Genomic DNA, 11,011 nt, shown 5'->3' with positions numbered 1-11,011 from the left:
GAATTCCAAGTTCAGTTCTACCTCATACTGAGTGACGTCAGGCTTTGCTGATTTGTGTATGTTTGTGTAGGGCTGGTTGGGGTAGGACTGAGGTGAATGATTGAACTCTTCTTGAAGACTATTCCTAGAGTTACCCAGAGAGAAACAAGCTACTCTGCAGCCTATCAGAGAGTTAGGGTACACTCTTTTTTCTCATTACTCAATGGAGATCAGACAATCTGAGTTACGTGCAACATGGTGCAAGAATGTCAAGTCTGTTTTCAGGTAGTTTCTCATTTACTTATACTGAGAGCTCACCAAGCCAATTACTTTTGAATGCTCTTCTTTCATTTAAAATTGGACCAGTTCTAGAGAGACAAATTGAGAGAGAATCCCTCTGCAATTTCTGTATATATAAAACTTAAAGTACATACACAAGGAGGAAGAGATGTCACATTCCACTTTTCCTTCAAAATTTTTTTCCAAAAGGCTTTCTATAAAAAGAAAGCTATTCTAAAACATAGATATTTCAACACATTTGTGCTTGTTTTAATAAAAGTGCATCAAACTCAAATTAGGAAGTTAGCTAAATGGCAAGACATTAATACTTATCCCTAATTACCACATTCACCTGGATTTGACTATGTCAGTCTGACTTGGCGTTTACAACTCCAGGGAATTGGCTTTCTTTCCATTACAGTAGGCCCCTTGAGTTTATCTCCATCTGTCTTAAAATCTAGAATCCATCTGCATTAGTTGTAAGCCAGTTGCTAGTATACTGAAATTCGACTATACCCGATACAAGTTGAGTACAATACTCTCTACTTAAGATGAGTCAAGTACAGTACCCCCACTGTAAGTACATTGTTGGGGCCAGAGCCAGTCTTTTCATCTTTTGCAGCAATTTGGGGTTGTCTTATAGAAGGATTCATTTGTGATGGGAGTAGCTGCATAATAATCCTTCAATGTCTCTATAGAAATTATGAGGTGCACTCTGTGTGAAATTAACCTAAATATTGAAATATGTTATTGACCTTGACATATCAAAATATTAGAATTTTCCATAATCACTATGTCCTGATATATAAAAAAATTATGGTAAAGTGTATTAATATCAATATTCTTTAGAGTCATATCTGGTGTTTTCTTAATTTTATTACTTTTTATCTGTAAAATATTTCATGAAATTTCCAAGCCCACATTTTAGCTGGCTGTATCTGAAGCCATCATGCTCCAATTCCACTGAGTTTCTGTGGATAATCATGCACTTGTTTTTCTTACCTTTTTGACTTCTAAGAAATATCATGGTATCAGACCTTGATGGGTACTGTCTTGACTGAGGAAACAGATATTTAGGATCCCATTGAAATTGACTATATAAATATTTAATTGTCATTCTGCCTTACAAGTATTTTAACTAAGGATTTGAATATAACTTAATTCTTCTCCCAACCCCTGTAGCTAGAAATGAATATTATTTTATAGATTAGAACAGAGGATCCTAGAGGCGTAATCAATTTTTCAATTTCATAGGACCACATAGAGCTACATTTTCATCCAAAATATTTGAATTTTTGCTAAACCGAAAGAATAACATATTCAACTGTATAATTGAAAGGACATAATTTCTCCTACTCTCCAGGCAAGATGAAATATTAATATTTAGCACATATCAGTGGATAAATAAACATTATCCAGTTTAAGAATACCTTACACTGTTGTTCCAAACCATTTTTCATGTTTAAAAAGTTTTGTCCTAAAATTTTTTGGTATTTTCATCTAGGTCATTACATTTTCATCTAGGTCATTACATTTTCTTAGCTGCAAACTGGGAATGTGTGCGTATGTTCTTACAAATCCATTACTTTTAGATCTCAATTATATTGAATAGGAACTGAGATAATGGGCACCCCATGGAATTCTCCAGGCCAGAATACTGGAGTGGGTAGTCTTCTCCAGGGGACCTTCCCAATCCAAGGGTCAAACCAAGGTCCCCTGCATTGCAGGTGGATTTCTTACCAGCTGAGCCACAAGGGAAGCCCAAGAGTACTTGGAGTGAGTTGCCTATCCATCTCCAGGAGATCTTCTTGACCCAGGAATTGAACCAGAATCTCTTGCATTGCAGGTAGATTCTTGACCAGCTGAGTTATCAAGGAAGCCCTGTTCCTTAAATAGGTAATTTTTAAATTTCACTGTATAATGCATATTATAAAAGTTCCCTTTTTGCCTGGTTTAAATTTAATTTGTAAGAATAAATAGATAAAATCAAACATCTGATTGGTATATCTTGCCACATTGATTTTTCGTTTAAAATTTAAAACACTTTTTAATACATTTTATATTTTAGAGCAATTTAGTTCACAGAAAAAATTAGCAAAAAGCAGTTTTTCAAAAAATTAAAAATGAGTTTACCATATAATCCAGCAATTCCACCTTTGAATATATATGCAAAATAATTGAAAACAAGGTCTGGAATACATATTTGTACACCCATGTTTATAGCAGCATTATTCGCAATAGCTAAAGCATGGAAGAATCCCCTGTCCATCAATCAATAAGTGGATAATAGAAATGTATTATACACACAAAATAAACACACACACACACGATGGAATGTTATTTATCCTTAAAAAGGGAGGGAATTCTGTAATGTGCTACAAAAAGGATAAAACTTGAGGACATAATGCCAGTAAGAACAAGACAAATGCTCTGTGATTCCACTCTGATATTTTGAAGGGTCAATATTAAAGATAAAAAATGTAATGGTAGTTTCTAGGGGATTTGAGGAGGATAGAATGTAGAGTCATTTTTTGATAGGTACAGAATTTCAGTTTTACAAGATGAGAAGAGTCAGGAGATGAATGATGGTAACGGTTATAGAAAGGAAATATATCTAATGACACTGAACTGTACCCTTAAAAATAGTTAAGATAGTAAATCTTTTTTTTTTTTTTTTTGCCTATCTGGGGGCTTCTCTGGTGGCTCAGATGGTAAAGATTCTGCCTGCGATGCAACCCTGGGTCTAGAAGATGCCCTGGAGAAGGGAATGTCTGTTCACTCCAGTTTTCTTGCCTGGGAAACCCATTGACAAAGGAGCTGCAGTCCCAGGGGTTGCAAAGGGTCGGACTCAAGAGTAGGACATGACTGATCAACTAACACTCTCACGTCTGTGTCTATTTTACCCCCTCCCCCCAAAAAATGAGTGGAAGACATAAAAATATCCAATATACCTTTTACACCCTACATATATTTTCCCTTAATTTTTTAATGTAATAAATTACAACTAATAAAATATTTTTGTTAGTTATAAAATAATTTTTTAAAATATTACAACTTTAAAATATTTTACAAACCCTAAATGTTCAATCTTGCATCATAAAATGATTCATTTCATTGTATAGCATTATAAAATAATTTTTACCTGCCATGTCCCAATTTTTTATCTTTGTTTTCAATTGAATACTTTCTTAGTATTTTATAATTCTCTTTAAATAAAATCTTTCATTCTTAGAGATTTGTTGTTAAATTTTTTAAAAAATTCCAGTAGTTTATTTTTATTCTGTTTTCTCTCTTTATATTGAAGTTTGTTTCTATTGTTTAGTCACCAAGTTGTATCTGATTCTTTTGTGATCCCATGGACTGTAGCCTGCCAGGCTCCTATGTCTATGGGATTTCCCAGGCAAGAATTTTGGAGTGAGTTGCCATATTGTTTTCAGGGAATCTTCCCGATTCAGGGATGAAACCTGCTTCTCCTGTATTGGTAGGTAATTCTTTACCACAGAGCCACCAAGGAAGCCCATACTGAAGTTAGTTATTTGAATTCCTGTATGAAGTAATTATTCTAAAGCATAAACATTTTTGTTTGTAATATACTCATTTAGGTTATAGATGTATTAGATATCAGTTTAACTATATCTCTCAAGTTTTGTTTCTCATCGTTTTACTATTCATTACATTTTGTGATTTTCATTATTATTTACACTTGATCCATTTATTATTTCATATTGTTACCTAATATTTTCATGTATATGCATTTATAATATTTTGTCTCTTTTATGGTATCAATGTTTTTTTTTAAAGTTTTGATTTGTGATCTTTATTATGTTAATTCTTTTTTTTCCAAATCAGATGGTTTTTTCATATTTTTATTGAAGTATAGTTGATTTACAATGTCTGTTAGCTTCAGGTGTACAGCAAACTGAATCAGTTACACATATATATAAAAGTGTTGGCGCACAGTGGCGTCTGACTCTTTGCAACCCCATGGATTGGGGCCTACCAGGCTCCTCTGTGCATGGAATTTTACAGGCAAGAATACTGGAGTAGTTTGCCATTTCCTCCTCCAGGGGATCTTCCCAACCCAGGTATCAAAACTACATCTTTCCTGAGTCTCCTGCATTGGCAGGTGGGTTCTTTACCATTAGCCCCACATGGGACAATACTAGATATATATATATATTCCTTTTCAGATTTTTTTCCCATATAGGTTATTAGAGATTATTGAGTAGAGTTCTCTGTGCTATAAGTAGGTACTTGTTAGTTATCTGTTTTATATATAGTGCAGTACTGTGCTTAGTTGTTCAGTCATGTCCGACTCTGCGACGCTATGGACTGTAGCCCACCAGGCTCCCAAGTCTGTGCGGAATCTCCAGGCAAGAATACTGGAGTGGGTTACCGTGTCCCCTTCCAGGGGATCTTCGCAACCCAGGGATCAAACCCAGGTCTCCCACATTGCAGGAGGATTCTTTACCATCTGAGCCACCAGGGAAGCCCCAAAATACTGGAGTGGGTATATCCTTTCTCCGGGATATCTTCCTGACCCAAGAATTGAACCAGGGTCTCCTGCATTGCAGGCAGATTCTTTACCAGCTGAGCCACCAGGGAAGCCCTTTTATATATGATAATGTGTGTATTTTAATTCCAATCTCTCCATTTATCCCTTCCCCCCAACATTCCCCTATAAAGCTTGATTTCAAGATCTTTGAGTCTGTCTCTGTCTCGTGAATATATAATTCATTCTTTTTTACTTCTCACTTATAATTAGAACATGGCTTACTTTTATGTTTAAAATGCTCTGTAATCTCATATTTTTTTATATAGGTTTATACATAAATTTTTTGGTACAAAATTGCTGTTAGTGCCGTCAAATCTATGTCATTACCAATTTAGGATTACCCATTCATTTTAAGAAATAGTAATATTTTTAAATTTCTTACCATAATTTTGACTTTTTAATTCTCTACTTGTATTTCTTTCAGGTTAAAGCTATGTGTTTAGATTCAGGCAAGGCACAAATGTTATATTGTTTTGTTGAACCATTCCTCTCATCATTGTGTAATTATCATTTTAACTGAATTATTTTCTCTAAAATATCCAATGTTGATATCACTAGTTTTATTTAAGTAAGAATATTTTTTCATTCTATATATTTGTTTTCAAACTTTGTATTTTAAGTGATTTTTAAAATAAATACTATATAACTTTTTAAAATTTAATCTCAGAAAGCCTATTTTAATCAACAAGCATGCTGCTGTGCTGCTGCTAAGTCGCTTCAGTCGTGTCCAACTCTGTGCGACCCCATATATGGCAGCCCACCAGGCTCCACCGTCCCTGGGATTCTCCAGGCAAGAACACTGGAGTGGGTTGCCATTTCCTTCTCCAAATCAATAAGCATACTCCATAGCAATTATTGTGTTTAGAGATATGTGTGAGTTGTCTTTTTCATGTTTTTTTCTAATATTCATGGTTTTATTTTTTACTTCATTTGGCTTTGATAAAATAGTCATTATTTCTTCTAACCCTTTTGTTTGACATGATTATTTCTGCTCCACCCACCCTACTATTGTTCCTTTACATATTTAACATATTCATCTGTCAATGGCTCTAACCTCCTCATCAATAATACAAAAAACCATGGACATGTAAACTGTATAACCCTCCTTCAATATTTATTAACATAACTAATATATACTGAGTGCCTGTTCAGTGCCAGTCTCTCAGAATAAACCAGTAATATAAATGGCAAATACATCATGCCTTGGTTTCTTCAGGAGATATGTATACTAACTTAATGATCTAGGCTTTAATACACATCTTTTTTTCCTTCTTTAGACAATAAAAACAGGCTTTCTAATTGCTCATTTTAATAAAGTGAAAGCTATTCCATTGCTCTAAATTGATAAGGCAATCTCACTATTAAGAACCCATATATCATGCTTAAGATCATTTTCCTTTTCAGATTTGGGTGTTAAAATGCCAGATCAAAGTCACTGTAACATTTGCCTATAGAGTATCTCTCTAGATTACTATGGGATCTTGACAGTTTTAGAAAGATGTATTAAATGTATCCCTTCATTTCAAACTCAAATATTTTTAATTTGCTGTTTAGAATATTTAGTAAAATACTGTTTGTTGTATTTCATTAAGAATTAAAAATTTATAGTTCCATCTTCTTCATTAATTTCCAGAGTCTGTTATGTTTTGAATAGAACAGAATGCCATTATCTGGGTTAAGCTAAATATACCCACAAAGTTTACATCAACACTGTTCCTCTGTTTAAACTGTAACTTTCAATAAAATTTTAAAAATATCCTATATTTATATCTTTAATATATGAAATTCCTAAAAGAAAGTGAATAATAATTAACATATCTGGTACAAATACATAGTAACAATATTGTTTCCATTTTAAAATAAAACACTAATTAAATATCATATGTAGGAAGGGTATTAGATATAGAGTTACTTGATTTTAGCAGAACTTCTGGAAAAATATTTACCTCAAACTCACCAGTTTGGTTAGTTTCTTTTATTTGTTTTTATGTCTGCTTTAATAGTTATAATGTGAATGTCTACAGTACTCTAAGAAGCAAATAGATGTTGAAATAGGGAAAAATTACTCAAAAGAAGAGACAACTGGGTTTAAACATACTGAGATTTCCAAGCCATTTTCTCTCTTTCATAGTTGCTTGGTTTTACACAGATTGTTAATATTTTAGACATCATTTTCCTTGCTATAAAACAGATACGCTGTGTGTTATTAATTCAAAGTAATGACATTTCTGAGTACTTTTTTTTTTTCAGAGTAAAATTAATTAATTCAAAGTTATTAATTCAAAGTAATGACTTTTTAATTAATTAATTCAAAGTTATTAATTCAAAGTAATGACATTTCTGAGTACTTTTTTTTTTCAGAGTAAAAAATCATTTTATTTATTTATTTTATTTTTATTTTTTATATAAATTTATTTATTTTAATTGGAGGTTAATTACTTTACAATATTGTATTGGTTTTGCCATATATCAACATGAATCTGCCAAAGGTATACATGTGTTCCCCATCCTGAACCCCCCTCCCACTTCCCTCCCCGTATCATCCCTCAGGGTCATCCCTGAGGGATTAATTAATTAATTAATTAATTCAAAGTTATTAATTCAAAGTAATGACATTTCTGAGTACTTTTTTTTTTCAGAGTAAAATTAATTAATTCAAAGTTATTAATTCAAAGTAATGACTTTTAAATTAATTAATTCAAAGTTATTAATTCAAAGTAATGACATTTCTGAGTACTTTTTTTTTTTCAGAGTAAAAAATCATTTTATTTATTTATTTTATTTTTATTTTTTATATAAATTTATTTATTTTAATTGGAGGTTAATTACTTTACAATATTGTATTGGTTTTGCCATACATCAACATGAATCTGCCAAAGGTATACATGTGTTCCCCATCCTGAACCCCCCTCCCACTTCCCTCCCCGTATCATCCCTCAGGGTCATCCCAGTGCACCAGCCCCAAGCATCCAGTATCATGCATCGAACCTGGACTGGCGATTTGTTTCATATATGATATTATAGATGTTTCAATGCCATTCTCCCAAATCATCCCACCCTCTCCCTATCCCACAGATTCCAAAAGACTGTTCTATACATCTGTTTCTCCTTTGCTGTCTCACATACAGGGTTATCGTTACCATCTTTCTAAATTCCATATATATGCGTTAGTATACTGTATTGGTGTTTATCTTTCTGACTTACCTCAGTCTGTATAATAGGCTCCAGTTTCATCCACCTCATTAGAACTGATTCAAATGTATTCATCCTCAAATCCTTGAAAAGTAGGTTTTTTTAAAAATTTATTAAATATAGCCTAATATTTTATCTAAAATGACCACATGCATAAAATCCACTACTCTGAAGCTATGTATTTGGTCTCTAAAGAAGACAACCCATTAGCAAAGTCAGTCAAGAAACAGGCTAATTTCAGAGGACTTTCATCTTGTCCAACTTCCATGACTTACTGAAGATCATGACAAGGTCCTGATTTCCTTTAATGTTCTATTCCTCTGCTATGAGAGGTGGAAAAACATGACTTGCCTTTGTATCGGTTTTCTGATCATTAGCCAAATTGACAATAAAGAATGTGTTACCACAGTTCCTATTTGTCCAAGAAATGTTAGTGCAACAATGAGAATAATAAAGATAATGAATTCTCCTTTGATGTTCTTTGATATTATGATATCTTTGATATTATGAACCTGGATAATGCCTTTTCAATATTGTCAGTCAGAGAAATTATTAAGAAAATAACTCTCTACTTTTTCACTTAGTGAAGTCCCAGGATCTCAGCAACTCCAACAGCTCAGAGTTCCAGGTCTCTGAGTTCATTCTTTTGGGATTCCCAGGCATTCACAGCTGGCAACACTGGCTATCCCTGCCCCTGGCTCTGCTCTACCTCTTAGCTCTCAGTGCCAACATCCTTATCTTGATCATTATCAATAAGGAGGCAACATTGCACCAGCCTATGTATTATTTCCTGGGCATCCTGGCTGTAGTAGACATGGGTCTGCCTACTACCATCATGCCCAAGATTTTGGCAATCTTGTGGTTTAATTCAAAAGCCATCAGTTTCCCTCAGTGCTTTATACAGATGTATGCTATACACTGTTTTGTGGCCATGGAATCAGGCATCTTTGTTTGCATGGCTATAGATAGATATGTAGCCATTTGTCGACCTCTACGCTATCCATCGATAATTACTGGCTCCTTTGTGGTCAAAGCAACTCTGTTCATGGCGCTCAGAAATAGCCTAACTACTATCCCAATTCCTGTGTTTGCAGCTCAGAGACAGTACTGTTCAAAGAACCAGATTGAGCACTGTCTTTGCTCAAATCTTGGAGTCACTAGCCTATCTTGTGATGATGACAAGACAGTCAAGAGTATCTACCAGCTACTTCTGGCATGGACACTCATGGGAAGTGATTTGGGTTTGATTATTTTATCATATGCCTTGATACTTCAATCTGTATTGAAGTTGAACTCAGCAGAATCTGCATCCAAGGCCTTAAGTACCTGCACTTCCCACCTCATCCTAATTCTTTTCTTCTACACAGTCATTATTGTCATTTCTATCACCCACAGTGCAGCAATGACAGTTCCCCTCATCCCAGTTCTACTCAATGTACTCCATAATGGTATTCCTTCTGCCCTCAATCCCATTGTCTATGCACTCAAGAACAAGGAGCTCAGACAGGGCTTATATAAACTTCTTAAACTGGACTTCAAAGGCAACTAACTTGGAGAGGATGCGCATCTTTCAAATTTTCCTACATCTGTGTTCATTACATTCTCAAGGACTGCAGATGACAGAAGTTCTAAGGAATACAAACCATTTTTAATTAATATAAGGAATCACACACAATTAATGAAATTTCAAAAAGGGGGTGAAACTAATACTTTATCATGTTTATCAAGAAAGACCTTCATTCAAAAGAAAAAAAAATGAACAATAGCACAATTATGGAGACTGAATCAAGGAAGCCAGGGTGAGACAAATGGAATATACATTTCATTTTTGTATCTCGCTGCCCTGGCTAGAAATTCTGGACAATGTTGTACAGGGATGGTTAGAGTAGATATCTGACAATGTTTTTTTTTTTTAATTAGAGTGTCTAACCCATGGACAGGGAGGCCTGGCGTGCTGCGATTCATGGGGTCACAAAGAGTCGGACACGACTGAGTGACTGAACTGAACTGAACCCATGTACATTTCATGCAATTACTAATAGAGTACAACTTACTTCTAGATATTTGCATCTTTGCTTTCTAATGTGTCTTCTATTCTTTAAATGGAAAACGGACTCCAGTAGACGTTTCTATAAACATGTGCAACGTCCAACAAACATATGAAAAGATGCATCATTGAATTCAAATCAAATCCACAAGATACCACTATATACAATAAAATGGCTGTATTTTTTTAATTTAACAGAGATTGGAAACATTAGACTTTTTATATATACTAGAGGGTATGTAAAAATCACATTGAGCTGTGAGAAACTGTTAGACAATTAGACAAAATTTGAAACACAATTACCATATGACAGAAGTTCAACACTTAAGTATATAAGCAGAATAACTTAATACAAGAGTAGCAACAAAACTTATACACAAATGTTCATAGCATCATTATTAGTGAAAAATTGGAAAGAATTCAAATATCCACCATTTGTTTAGTGGATAAACCAAGTGGAGCATACCCATAGCAAGGATTATTATTCATTTATGAAAGGATGAAGTACAAACGTATGCCCTTTCACAGATGAACTTTGCAAACACTATGCTAATTTTAAAAAGCAAACACTAAAGGCTACTGCAATATGATTTCAATTACATCAAACCAATTACTAGAATAGATAATCAAAAAACATACTAGATGTTGGAAGGGATCAGAGGAATAGATCCATAGGTGGTGACTGATTAATGGTTATGGAGTTTTCTTTTTATGCAATTGAAATGTCCTGAAATCAGATATTGGTGATGGTTGCACAACATTTTAAAAGTACTAAAAGGCACTTAATATTGCATTTCAGAGGTTTAAATGATAACCATTTATGGCTTGTGTATTCCACTTTAATAAAAAAAGATAAAGTGTAACAAACTCTGTGTTAAAATTTTTCTCCTGTTTCTCTCTATATATATAAACACACAGTTAAATTAACTAAATTGTGTAAATACATATGATGCACTTTT

The 11,011-nt window shown here is 33.8% G+C and overlaps 1 protein-coding gene across 1 annotated transcript; it reads left to right on the top strand.

Annotated features, from left to right (window-relative positions):
- Positions 1-234: 234 nt before the first annotated feature.
- On the top strand, positions 235-9,554 carry LOC109568884 (putative olfactory receptor 56B2). Its single transcript, XM_070803234.1, has 3 exons — positions 235-264; positions 5,238-5,262; positions 8,590-9,554. Exons 1-3 carry the CDS (start codon positions 235-237, stop codon positions 9,552-9,554), a joined length of 1,020 nt encoding a protein of 339 aa, XP_070659335.1.
- The last annotated feature ends 1,457 nt before the right edge of the window (positions 9,555-11,011 follow it).

This window comes from Bos indicus, chromosome 15, assembly GCF_029378745.1.
Source record: "Bos indicus isolate NIAB-ARS_2022 breed Sahiwal x Tharparkar chromosome 15, NIAB-ARS_B.indTharparkar_mat_pri_1.0, whole genome shotgun sequence".
Taxonomy (NCBI): Eukaryota; Metazoa; Chordata; class Mammalia; order Artiodactyla; family Bovidae; genus Bos; species Bos indicus.
This window is presented reverse-complemented; position numbering and strand designations above follow the sequence as displayed.